Here is a 14044-nt window from a genome sequence, read left to right as displayed (position 1 = left end):
GTGAAGAGTTTGGTTTAAAAGAGTTGCCTACCACCACTAAAAGCAAAGAAGCTACTACTAAGCATGTGCAAACGGAGATGTTTCAAAGTATTATACCCCCCAAATTTTCAGAGGAAGGGCAAAAGGCACATCCTTGACAAAGGCTACCTCACTGCCAAATTTCAAGTCCTTGCTTCAAAGCCAGGGGTGCTAGAGCTTTTCAAATAGAATGTCACCAGACTGTTTTGCCCATGTAAAAAACAAAAACAAACAAACAAACAAAAAAAACTGTCTTTTCCCCTACTTTCATTCTTGGAAATGTCTGAATTGTTTTGGGTGAAATTTAAAAGAAAAAAAGTTTGAGGCAGACATTCAAAATGAGAAATATAAGCCCAAACAGTTAAAAGTTGGCAGTTATAAGCAACTGAAAACAGTCTTAGAATAGGAAATGTTGGGCAACTTTAATAATAGATGGTGTTACTAGCTCCACCTATATAACATTTCTGAAGACCATAGCTTCCTTAAATATTTGGAACTGCCCAGATTTTTACCAGCAGCAACATACCACACTAACCCAACTAAATAATTCTCTGAAGTACTTGGATAATAAAAATCTTCTAATTTGAATCAGTCTGCTGACATTTTTGCATTTAAACTTGACAGGCAGTAAACCTGTTTAGATTAGATTAAAGATGGTGCTACATAACATTAAAGTTAAGCATCCTCCTAATAAATGTACTTTTGCCTTGTGATCCCATGTTCTGATGTCCAAGAGTCACTTTATTCACCTTAACACTGTAAAAGGACATTGTCATATGCTGTAAAGATTTTACATTTGGAATTAACTATTTTTTCTTAATATGGGAGAACTCAGTGAAAAATGAGAGACCAAGCCATCCAATAATCAATAAATAGAAAATAGTCCCACAATAATGGGGAAAAAAATGCACAAGTCATGATAAATCAAGGATGCTGCTGGAGCAGATCTCATTCACTGAGTTGCCAATTCATAAAACTTAGAAAAACCCCTATTGTGGTCTTTAAAGGTGATCTGTATAGGATAAGAAAATGTGCCCTCTTTGGTTTCCTTATTATGTATAAAGTCTGGAAGGGTTCTTTCTCTGAAGAATTTCTGTACCTGATTTCAACCTTAAGAGCATCAAATATGGTCCTCGCAGTTTTGCTAGAGTACATTTTATGGATGACCCACATATGTATTAGAGTTCTTAGCCCTTAGAATGAAGGGATGTAATCCTTAACAAGAGATCTTTCTGCTCAAATATTTTAGTTAAATAGAGGTCAACAAAATACCTAGAAGAATTCTAGTTTATCTGAAGAAAAAAAAGTCACATCATCTCATTCAAATTTTACTTCCTCCCATGGCATTGGTCATAAACCGAGACATCCAAGCCGCTTCTACACTAGTAAAATGTACAATCCCCCTATCTACAACTTTAGCCACTGGTTTAGCTGACTTAATATTCGTACTGGTGGGACCTTGAGTGTGGGGAAAAAACCTCCCTCAACTGGACCTGTTTTTACAACTATTTTGACTGGACCAGATTTCAAAATTGACTGAAGGACTGTATACAAAGTCTGTTTGGGAGTCTTGTGTATGCTAGAGCTCTCAATCAATGCTAACATCCTTTCATCTGAAAACTGCTATAACACAGACTGGAATTTATTTTGGGCAAATTTCCCCTGTGCAGACATGGCCACAGTCACCCTAAAGTTTTCAAGGATAGAAAAAACCCAAATTTCCAAGGTTAAAAGAAAAAAATAAATCCTTATTTTGAAAAAAACCCTTTCAATTCTTTTTTACATCATAAAGCAGCTGAAGAAAAAGCTATACGAAATCACAATTTCTTCTTCATTTACCAACACCGAACAAAAATACCACGGTTACCCAATTATAAATCAATCTTTATTCAGATGCTACTACATATTACCAGGCTTTTGCTGTTCATATCAGAAATCCTCTAAGATATTTATCATGGTAATCTGCCAATCCTCTTTTACAGTCTGAAGTTTAATTTATATACAGTAATTTATTCAAAGGGCTGGAGAGCAAGTTCTAATTTTAATACTAAATTAAAAAAAATCACTTACCTGAATATAGCATGTAAGGACACCTGTTGCATAGATGGGAACTGTGGCTTTTGTTAGTACCCCATTCCCTGCTGTGGAATCTAAAAGTCATCGATATAATGTATCAGAAAAATTTAAAACAGAATTTCTTATCTTGCAATTAATTACTTTTGGGCAATATTACAGCATGTTCACCTTTAAGAGTGATTCATTAAGTTTACATGTTCAACATTGACAGTGTACGAAGAGGACTACATTTGAGATCTATGTTTAAGCAACATTCTAGGCTTGATAGAAGAAAAACAATGGAGAGATACAGTTGCTTCTGTAAACAATTCCTACATTAGGGAATTTATAAAAAATTCTTCCCGTTGCTCATGCCAGGTTAGCCTTAGCGTAGATGGCTCTCTGGTCCAGCAGGCATTTTCAACAATGGACCAATTAAATAGCGCACATCTAATCAAAATGGTGCTGAAAACAGCTGCTAGAGTCCATGAGCCTTCTACACTAGGTAACTCAATGTTACCAAGAGTTGTGCAGCTGAACTGGTGTTAGTAACTGTGGGAAGTTTTGGCATGTAGCTCAGTAGCAGCATTAACAATTTATTTTAAGGTGCACAAGAGTGTTCAAACAGGTCAAAATACATTAGACAGTTCCAGCTACAGACTCACGCCAAGATGTTAAAAAATGGGTGCCTAAAATTATCCTTAAATCCTTATTTAGTCACCTAAGTGACCTGATTATCAAAAGCACTGAGCAGTTTCCTTTGGCCTTTCAATTAAAATAGACAGTATTATACAAATATTTATTTTAATTTTAAAAACATAATTAAGGCAGCCATGCCAATTTAAAATGAATTTTACTTTCAAACTAACTTCTGATTACAGACTTTTTTTTAAAAAAAATGCTAATCACTTTCATAGACCAATTCCAGAGACAAGTAATTTACAATTTTTCCTCAGTTCAGGCTGAGGTTGATTTTTATTCATGCTAATAACAATGAATGTGCTACTCACCGATGTTTTCTTCAGACAGTCTTAAGATTTCTTGGAATTGCGGTTTTACCTACAGAATAGATGGGTACCCAATTTAAGCAAATCTGTAACAAGTTTCAGTTTATTTATACAAGAGGTAAAGACCAGAGAAACGAAAATATTGGAGACACTGACAGAATATTTGAAAGTTTCCCCAAGTTTTATCAAAACTCAAGGGAAGTGTAATCTCATGAAACCAAGCCTTATACTGAGCACCTGATATTAAATGAGGGGGTAAACACCATCAATCATTGACTTTGAAGGCATAAGGCATATATCAATGTGCAGGACCAGGCTCTATTTGAGCTGCACAGTACCACTAAAATTATGCTTACTGCAAAAGCCGTGGCGGAGGGGAGGGGAGAGAAAGGATTAACAAGTTTTACAACCCAACACAAGTATATTGGCGGATTTCCCTGAAACTTCCCCAAAATTTTCTCCCCCAGCCTGTGATGACAATTTACACCAAAAGGCTTTATAAGTTTAGGGCTCATGTCCAAAAGTGACCTTAGACTAGAACCTGGAATTAGCCTTCTCTATGGAGACTCTTCTTACGGCTCCAAAATACTTGTGTCAGTCTTTGTAAAAACTCCTTTAAAAGATAGAAATAAATTCAGAGCAAACATTCACTGTAAAATATTTTCAAAATGGACAATTATTTTTTCACCTGATCTTCACACATCTCTAAAATTTTACTGAGTAATTATAATCCTTTAAAATATTATTCTTTGTTGATTTACAATAGACCTTGCTTTGCATTTCTTAAACATGTTGAACAAGGAGAATACTTAGTTTAAATCAACAATCAAATATGAATGAATGGAGGACATGCAGATATATGTGAATAAGATTTGGCACACAAAATGTACTGTATAATGTACTACATACACTAAAGGAAAACTGATGGCATATTTCATTGAAATTAGGCCAGAGTCTCCAGCCCAATGTGTCCACCAAGGAAGAGTAAATAGTGTGTCAATGGGCTCCTCCCCATTTCAAGTTGGGTAGGATGGCAGTCTGGGAACAGAATCCCTGCCTGTAGTATGAATAAAGAGACATCATGAAAGGTGAGGGACACAAAAGGAATCCAAGATGAGTGGAGAAAAACAAAAACAAAAAAAGAGAACGTGGCCAAGAGCAGGTTTAAGACTGGCAAGTTAAAACGTGTCAATGATTTTTGACTCTGGAATGAAATATTATAACTCATCTCTCATGTATGCACATCATGTAAATATGATCCTGTATATTAAGTATTTCTATATTTAATTCATCTAAGCTAGATACAGAAGAATTCTATTACCTTAGTGTTTGTGAAAATTTTCCCAAATGTCCTGCAAAGCCGCCAGAAAAACCTGGAGAATTCATGGACACAGGCAGTTGAGGCAACATTGATTTTGCCAACTATTTCTATAAGCTGTGGTAACCTAAAAGAGGAAGTAGCAGCACATTAAAAGTTACTCTGCACGTTTCCTTCTCTGTGATTTTACTTCACCCTACAAACTGACTGCACTTTGTATATCACTGACCTTCCTGATCATTGCCAATTCTAATCCCAGCAATACAATAACATTAACAGTTGAGGCAATCCCTGCTGTAATTCCCTTTGTTTGGGATAGTGGAATACTATCCCCCAGGAGTGTTTGGCATTTGAGTTTCAAAATACCCCCTTTTATTGTGGAATACCATATTCTGCAAGTATCTTAAAATGCAAGAATCCTCACTTACTTATATAATGATGTATTTCTAGATCAGCACAAAGAGGAAATCATAACTTTTTGGTACAAATACTATTAATTTATGAACACATTAAAGGCTATATTTTTTCCAGAACGAATCAGAAAGAATGGAATTCTAGAGTTTTTAGGTATGCAAAGTAAACAAAAATGACAGTTAAATATTAAGATAATGAAAAGAACCTGAACTTTTTACTAATAACTGTTTAGAAGGCATGAAAGTTTTGTATTAGGAGTGCAGGAAAAACAGGTACACTCACAGTTGATTGACAACCCATAGCAAAGTCTCCCAGCCTGTGGTACCCTCAAGTTCCAGTTGGTAATCATAAAGCTGCAGCAGCACAGATAGCTGTTCACGGCTTCCAATGATAGTAGCCACATCCTGAAGGGGTGAGACAGGCCGAGGGAATCTAGTCACTGTAACAGCAGAAGACAAAACCATGTGTTAAAAAAAGAGAAAAAGATAACCTTGACGTGGTGTCAATAATTAAAAGCAGTAATTATTAATTTGAACTTATACAGCATGTTCCATCTAAGGCTATTTAAGTGCTTTATAGAAATAAATAGGTCAAGTCTAAGTCTTAAAGGTAGGTGGGGATTTTACAGATGGGGAAACAGAGGTAGAGAGGTAGGAAGTAGAGAGACTAAAAAATTCTTCAAAGATCTCATAGTAAGTCTGTGGAGGAGCAAGGAATAGAAAACTGGGTCTCCGGATTCCCTGTACTCTGCTTTATATCACAAGACTATTCCCTTCTTTCCATATTAATCTGAAGGGAATTCTATGTTTTTGATCACTAAACTTCTTCTGATGCTAAAATTAATCAATTTACAAAACATAAAAAGAAGGCTAAAGAGAATTCTGGAGGTACGCCTATGAACCTAAGAATATCTTTAACATAATGGTTAGGGATTATATTAACCTAATTTTGTTTTTATCCTCTCAAATCCTCAAACATGTATATAACTCTACACTGCAAAAAAGTTCAACTACAAGGACATGATATCCCCTATTCCTGAATTCACTCAAAAAGAACACACTTGTGATTCCATCAGAAGTTACTAGATCAATGGAAATTGCATACATGAGATTTTTACTTTATGTATGCAGTGTTGTTGTAGCCATGTTGGTCCCAGGATATTAGAGAGAAGGTGGATGAGGTATTATCTCTTATTGGACCATTGGCTCTCCTAACTTCTATTGGTGAGAAAGACAAGCTTTCGAGTTCACCTACCTTGTGTCTCTAATTTTCCCTTTATGCAAGGTGAAATTGTCACTCTAGCTAAATTCTGAAACTTTATAGTATTCTAGGCATAGACAGGAGTGACTTAGGGTAAGTGTTCATCTGAGTCACTGATGGCAGTAAGAAAGTTTAACAGTTATAAGTTAACGTACATATTTCAGTTAACTTTTAGAATTTTTAATATCTAAAATATTCACACAATACTTTGCAAGTACACACGGCACATTACTGTTGGTGTAGGGTAATAATCGAAGCATTATGGACAGCATCCCCAAGCTTCCTATAGAGCCAGTATTGCCAGTAAAGCCTAAAAAGATTAATATAATATAAAAATATTTTACAGCCTCAGAGGGCTGATTACAGTGTATCTACAGTCCAGTCTATTCAGCGCCTGTCTAGACATTGTGTAGGTATGCAATAGGTGGAGAAGGTCCTGCACTATTATCCTCTACTACTATTTCAGTGTGAAAAATTTATCATTCATGTTATTGTACCTCCTGACTAAAAGAAAGAAAAGAAGACATTAAAGCAGTTAAGATGTATTTCCCTATGTATTACTGGCTATTGGAAGTATGCTATTCTTCAGAGCGATCATCAGGAAGCCCATGCAAGAAGTATTTTATGGTTGCTTGTTAAACCTTTTATGTTTAAAAATTGCCTACTTTAAACAGGCATAAAATGCAGACAGCTTCTGATTACACTATGTAATTGGTTTACACAGGTGAGAGGGGAAAAAAGTATTAATTTGGGATAAGTGAAGGAAAACCATATAATGAAACTAGCAGCTGAAAAATCATCTGTAGAGCACGGTGGGTGCATACTATCTCCTGATCCCCCACTTGTGATTGGGGTGCCTTTGCAGTGCCCCACCCCATTTGTGCTTCATAGGGATCCTCAAACGAACTCTACCCAGTCTACAGGAACACTTCCCACCAGGCCTCAACCCCAGTCCAGTGTCTCACTCCCCATAGTTGGGGGTGGGGAATTCCCAGCCCTCTGCTCCTTATCTGGGTCACAGTTCATTATCTCTGCAGAAGCCCATCTTGCTCCCTGCAGCTGCTTCTTCAAGTCAGCTATAGATTCTCAGGCTTCTGCTTCTTGAGCATCCTCCAGGCTTCCTGCCTCTGACAGTCTCTGATACTCTCAACCACACCCATTCCCTGCAGCTTCCTGCTGCCTTTTAAGTTAGGTGATTCTAACTGACATGAGACACATCTTGTAATCAGGGCTGGCTTAGCCCCAGGGCCGGCTCCAGGCACCCGTCTGGCAAGCAGGTGCTTGGGGCGGCCGCTCCGGAGAGGGGCGGCACGTCCAGCTATTCGGCAGCAATTCGGAGGACAGTCCCTCACTCCCGCTCGGAGCGAAGGACCTCCTGCTGAATTGCAGCCACAGATCGCGATCGCAGCTTTTTTTTTCCTGGCTGCTTGGGGCGGCCAAAACCCTGGAGCCGGCCCTGCTTAGCCCTAAACTGTACAGCTCAACAGCAAGCGCCTCCTACCCCCATTACAATCTCCCTGAAATATTTTGATATTAGACAAATGGCTACTCTTTTGGACTCTCTTTTTATTGACAATCTCTGTAGTTCATTAAGATTTTCCTGTTTCTTTTAACATACTAGCTTACTGCTGCTACTAGATCTGAACTCTAAAGTAAAATGGGGGGGGGGGGGGGGAGGGAAAGATGTAGTTTCACCAAAAAGAGAGAGAGAGAGGAACAAAGAGAAAAAGGCTATGACAAAGCTTCACAAGCTAGTACTGGGAGCAAATAAGTCTCTCAATTGGCTTGGTTACATTAAGGGAAATTCAGACAACTCCAGAGATGTACTACTAAAATAGATTTGCAGTGACACCACATGAAAAAGTTGGAGATTAAAAAAGGTTCCTGGGTTTGGAAACCTAAAACCACAATGCTAAACATATAGCGAGGTTATATAAAGCTACAAAGTTTACATTACAATTTCCACAGTTTATGTCTACATAAAAACCCTACAGACATATATTGCAAGTAAAATAGTTTCACCTGACCCTCTAGAGTTTCTAGCTTTTTTTCCTATGTATTTAATATTGATTGATGTTAGATTTATCAGTTTAACCTTTGCTTAGATTCTAGAGAAAGTTTTCATAGTATTTAATGAATTAGATACCTTCTATTGGTGGCACTTCACCCTGGAGCTTAGCTTTGCTTGTGAAAGGTGCATTCTGTAGTACCAGTGAAAACAGTGAAGGAATCAAGGACTGCAAAGCAGAAAGATACATGTGTAGCTTATGTTCATCCAGCCCATGCTCTCCTTCCTGAAAGATAAGTATAAGGTCTTTTAAGGGTTTTCATATTTTTTGTTGGTTTAATGTCAATTAGATAATGGCAATTATCTGTCCCCTATTACCACAGTATTTTAGTCTCTCTCAAGAACGTTCAACAGAAACAATTCTTGCACACTCCTTCCATACCTGCAAGAGCAAGATTAATTACTTCACAATGTGTGTGTGTGCGCGCACGCGCCTACCTCTTTATGTGTTAGAAAAAACAGGAGACTTAAATAAAAATAAATATGTTTTGTATTTAGTTCTGAAAGTGGTTAGGTTCTATGATCATTCTGATATTCTGAAGGATCTAGATTAATAGTTCAAGAATGCAACTTTCTTACAGGTGCTGGACATGAATTCACAAACCCACCCATTAGTTGAGAATTCTAAAATACATGATCTGCACTTTTGAGATAAGAACGAGGCCTTTCTATCTTGCTATTTATTTCTTGACAATGTTTTCATTTTATTTTAGTACTTTCCATTTTGATTACTTCAGTCCATTTCAATGTTTGTTTCCTACCATTTCCATTAAATTTAGGCATGTTGACTGCAAGGCCTGAAACACAATCCAATTATCTTTTCTTAAGAACGAAAGCTATCGAATCCCAACATAAAAATCTCCTGAAGAATTCTCCCCACAACCACTGTAGGCACTGGTATTTTTTTTTAAGTGATATGAAAATTAAGTGTGCATATCAGATAGAGATACATAGAAAGAAATCTAATTAGAGATGTATGAACTGAACACCTACCCTGAGTAACTTTTCAATCTTATTAAGCAGTGTAGGTATAAGATGCGACTGTAAATTTCCCAGTTCTGTAGTCCAGGCAGCATAGGCGGGTAAAAATACCTGATGAGTTGCACTAACTACTCGTTCTGAGGGATCTCCCAAAGCTGAAAGCAGCAGTTCAAAACCCTGGCAGAACACAGTAAAGCACATATTAGGAATGTTGTGTATATATCATTTTTCCAAATGAAGATTACAAAAAATAGACTATAACTCAAGCAGTGAGGAAATGTGCATTTAGAAGGGTTAGATTACTATCTGTTATTTTAGAGTTATTAAACGGATATAAAAAGTACTTGTCACTGTAGTATATGGATGACCTACAAAACTGATACATATCAGTGACCCTCAAACAAGTAATTTTCTTCCTTCCTTTTACTCTTTAAAAAAAAAAATAGTGAGTATAAGCTAAATTCCCAAACATTGGCAGGGGTGAAGTTAGCTAGTTGAAAAGACATCCGCATAAGAAGATGGATACGAACAGACTTTAAACACCTGCTTAAAAAAATACAACTGGAAAACATTCTATTCTGAAAATATTCTGCTGCTATTATATAATATAAATACTACACTATATATTTTCTGTACACGTTGTGCTATATATTTTATGTATTTCATTTCGAAACTTCGCTAGGTAAATTATGATGCCACAAAAAGGGATTATATCTGCAAGTGATTAAAAAGTTGTATTAGAGCCTTAACATATCATGCTTAGGCACTGTCCCTACAGGTTTATGCAGATAAGTATTGGGGCTGAGGTGTAACTATTCTTCGATGTGAAAAACAGAAGGACAAGTTGACAAAAGTACCCTATATGAAGCTCATCCATGAGGTACTACAGATAGCTGGAAATGTAACTTTTCCTCCTTTTTTGGTCACAGTGACTAAAATTGTGAGTAATTTACATCAAAAATACTATATTCAAAAGTGTCTGAAGCATGGATACATCATAACAGGCATTATATACATATAGACTTTAGCCCTGAATGATACCTGTTGGTATTTGTCTGGATCATCTATGTATCCCATGATGATACCCAGGCTTTTGATCACAGCTTCTCGTACCAGATCTGCCTTATCTTCCATTAGCATCTGTTGCAGCATGGAAAGCACCAATGAACTACGAATCTCTTTCTAAATATAAAGAGAAAGATATATCTGTTAAATATGTAAATTGAGTAAATACTCTGCACCTATATAGTAACTTCCAAACAATGAAATTTATTCTCACAATACGCTTGTGATTAAGTATTATCGTCATTTTTACTGGTGAGATAGAGCACCAGCAACTTCCACAAGTCCCTGGTGCTGCATAGAGATAGAGCACCAGCAACTTCCACAAGTCCCACTATAAAGTCTACTGTGAATCTAAGCATAGAACCCAAGTCCTCTAACTACCCACTAGAATCATATATTGTGAAGACATGGAAAGCATGTAATAACTTCTTGCTGACTTTTCGGATGACATCTAGAAATAATATAAATCATATCCTGGAATGCGATACAACTTTATTAAATGTTGTTAACTCTTAGGCCTGGTCTACACTAGGAGGTTATGTCGAATTTAGCAGCCTTAAATCGAATTAACCCTGCACCCGTCCACACAACAAAGCTATTTAGTTCGACATAGAGGTCTCTTAAATTCGATTTCTGTACTCCTCCCCAACGAGGGGAGTAGCGCTAAATTCGACCTGGCCATATCTAATTAGGGTAGGTGTGGATGGAAATAGACGCTAATAGCTCCGGGAGCTATCCCACAGTGCACCACTCTGTTGACGCTCTGGACAGCAGTCCAAGCTCGGATGCTCTGACCAGCCACACAGGAAAAGCCCCGGGAAAATTTGAATTCCTTTTCCTGTCTGGGCAGTTTGAATCTCATTTCCTGTTTGGACATCGTGGTGAGCTCAGCGGCACTGGCAACGATGCAGAGCTCTCCAGCAGAGGTGACCATGCAATCCCAGAATAGAAAGAGGGCCCCAGCATGGACTGATCGGGAAGTCTTGGATCTGATCGCTGTGTGGGGCGATGAGTCCGTGCTTTCGGAGCTGCGCTCGAAAAGACGGAACGCAAAGATCTACGAGAAGATCTCTAAAGCCATGACAGAGAGAGGATACAGCCGTGATGTAACGCAGTGCCGCGTGAAAATCAAGGAGCTGAGACAAGGCTACCAGAAGACCAAAGAGGCAAACGGACGTTCCGGATCCCAGCCCCAGACATGCCGTTTCTACGAGGCACTGCATTCCATTTTAGGTGCGGCCACCACCACTACCCCACCACTGACCGTGGACTCTGAGGATGGGATATTGTCGAGGGCCGCTTCCTCGGAGATGTTAGCGGACGGGGCAGATGAGGAACGAGATGAGGAGGACGAGGCAGTCGACAGCACTTACAACGCTGATTTCCCCGACAGCCAGGATCTGTTCATCACCCTCACAGAGATCCCCTACCAACCGTCCCCAGGCGTTAACCCGGAGCCAGAATCAGGGGAAGGATCAATCGGTAAGTGTTTAAAACATGTAAACATTTATTTTGAACAGAACAGGAATATTAGCAATATTAACAATGGGTTTTTCATGGATTAGTTTGCCCTAGGCGCTTAACGTTTTAGTCCTTGGCAGTGCAACTACTGCAAAAGAATCAAACAATGTCCGGTTTATGATGATTAGTTTGCTCTAAGCGCTCTACTTTTTAGTCCTTGCCAGTGCAGCTACTGGAAAAGAAGGTCTATATGTCCGGGGATAGAGCTGAAATCCTCATGGGACATCTCCACGAAGGTCTCCTGGAGGTAATTGGAAAGCCTTTGCATGAGGTTCCTGGGGAGAGCGGCCTTATTGGGTCCTCCGTGGTAGGAAACTTTTCCGCGCCAGGCTATCATCAAGTACTCCGGGATCATTGCCTTGCAGAGCATGGCGGCATACGGCCCTGGTTTTTGCTGGCTTTCACGCAGCATGCGGTCTTTCGCTGTCCCAGAAATCCTCAGCAGAGTGATGTCGCTCATGGTGAGCTGCTTTGAATTAGGGGAATGTTACTGTTGGGACTGCTTGCCTGTTCCTTTACAGAACTGTAACTGGCGGTTTACAGCCACGCGGTGGAGGCGGGAGAGGGGCAGCATACAGGGCTCTTTCCCGGGGACAGCCGCGAAGGGGTGGGACAGGGGCAGAGTTCATGCTTGCCGGATTGCTGCCAGCAGGAACTGGCCAATGCTAGGAGCATTGCTTTGAACGTGAAAGGAGGGCACTGCTATAATTTAAGTTTTAAGCAGCCAAAAGTCTACGGCTTACCATGTCAGCCTGCTACCCGAGTTCCGCTGTCCTGCCCCGCTTCTCAGATCGGCAGTGCAAGACCCCAAGCACTGAATGCGAAGGCCGAAAATTCGACCTTGTCCTGAGTGCGCATGTGATAGGTGCTGTGCATGGTCGTCTTCACAGAGAAAGACTATGTTCATTGTTCACAAAAAATTATCTTTGTGAAGAATTCACTTCCTTTTTCCCATCCCACAGCTGCGACTGTCTCCCAACCTACCTTGGCATCCCCCTCCCAGAGGCTGGCGCAGATTAGGCGGAGAAAGAAAAGGACACGGGACGACATGTTCTCAGAACTTATGGGCTGCTCCCGAGCCGAGGCGGCCCAGCAGACCCAGTGGAGGGACAACATGTCCCAAATCCATCGATCACACATTGAACGGGAGGAGAGGTGGCGTCAGGAAGACCAGCAGGCGACTCAAATCCTGCTTGGACTAATGAGGGAGCAAACGGACACGCTCCGGCGCCTTGTGGATGTTCTGCAGGACCGGAGGCAGGAGGACAGAGCCCCGCTGCAGTCTCTCTCTAACTGCCCTCCCCCGTCACAAAGTCCCATACCCCCCTCACCCAAAGTCCCAAGAAGGAGGGGCGACAGGGGCCGTGAACACTGTCACTCCACCCCTGCAGACTGCTCAAGTAACAGAAGTCTCTCATTCCCCAAAATTTGATAAGTCCTTTCCTTCCCACCTCACCCAAGCCCCCGGCCCAGTTTCATCCCCTAACTGTTTAGTTGCTAATAAAAAATACGTTTCTTTTAATTACTGTTTCCATCATGTTCTTTTAGAGGACAGTGTGTTTGAAGGGAGGGAAGGGGATTGGTAATTGGACAGGACAGTCACCTTTACCAGGGTACAGACAGGGGGGCATGTTCAGCAGCAGGTCACACACACATTGCAGTCACTAGGCACCCTGGTCAGTCTGGGCGGTGGTTTTTATGTTGTGTGTGTGTGGGGGCTATGTGAGTTTGTGGTGGGGGAGGGCGGTTAGAGATCTTATGCAGCGGTCCTTATCCTGGATCATAGAGCCACGCAGCAGCGTCTTCCCCCGCCACAAAGTGACAAAGCTCCCACACACAGAGTCCCGAAAAGGAGGGGTGGCAGGCTCCGTTGAAACAACCAATCCAGCACTGCGGACAGCTCTAGGAGCAGGAGCCTGTCATTCCTCGAGTTTATAAGCGTTCTTTCCATCACTACGCCCGCTCCCCACCACAGTCTGCATCCCAGTTTCAACCCTTTACCGCTAAACCCGTAATAAAGACAACGGTGTTCATTAACAAAGTTCCATTTATTTTATTTTTAAACGTGTGTTGGAAGAGGGGTGACGGGGTGAACGGGGTATGTAGCTGCAGAGGATAGTCAACATAAACTGGGTAAAGAAATGGGGGCAGGTTCAGCTTCTCTTTAAACAAAGTTAATAGTCACAGGTTACCCTGCTCACTGAGGAACCTAGCTTTCAAAGCCTCCCGGATGCACAGCGCGTCCCACTGGGCTCTTCTAATCGCACCGCTGTCTGACTGGGCGTAATCAGCAGCCAGGCTATTTGCCTCAACCTCCCACCCCGCCATAAAGGTCTC

The 14044-nt window shown here is 40.4% G+C and overlaps 1 protein-coding gene across 4 annotated transcripts in view; it reads right to left on the bottom strand.

Annotated features, from left to right (window-relative positions):
• RELCH (RAB11 binding and LisH domain, coiled-coil and HEAT repeat containing) overlaps positions 1 to 14044 on the bottom strand; it is a 122820-nt gene that overhangs the window by 40287 nt on the left and 68489 nt on the right. For all 4 annotated transcript variants that reach the window (XM_026658541.2, XM_026658565.2, XM_029912858.1 and 1 more), the window contains 7 exons: positions 10163 to 10303; positions 9134 to 9298; positions 8219 to 8366; positions 5095 to 5251; positions 4402 to 4525; positions 3084 to 3132; positions 2089 to 2168 (listed from right to left, as the gene is read on the bottom strand). In XM_026658541.2, coding sequence (XP_026514326.1) covers positions 2089 to 2168; positions 3084 to 3132; positions 4402 to 4525; positions 5095 to 5251; positions 8219 to 8366; positions 9134 to 9298; positions 10163 to 10303 — 864 coding nt within the window. The remainder of the gene's footprint in view (positions 1 to 2088; positions 2169 to 3083; positions 3133 to 4401; positions 4526 to 5094; positions 5252 to 8218; positions 8367 to 9133; positions 9299 to 10162; positions 10304 to 14044) is intronic.

The sequence above is a fragment of the Terrapene carolina genome, unplaced genomic scaffold (genome assembly GCF_002925995.2).
Source record: "Terrapene carolina triunguis isolate 2854851 unplaced genomic scaffold, T_m_triunguis-2.0 Scaffold53, whole genome shotgun sequence".
Taxonomy (NCBI): Eukaryota; Metazoa; Chordata; order Testudines; family Emydidae; genus Terrapene; species Terrapene triunguis.
The sequence above is the reverse complement of the archived record's forward strand: the minus strand, read 5'-3'. Positions and strand labels throughout refer to the sequence as shown.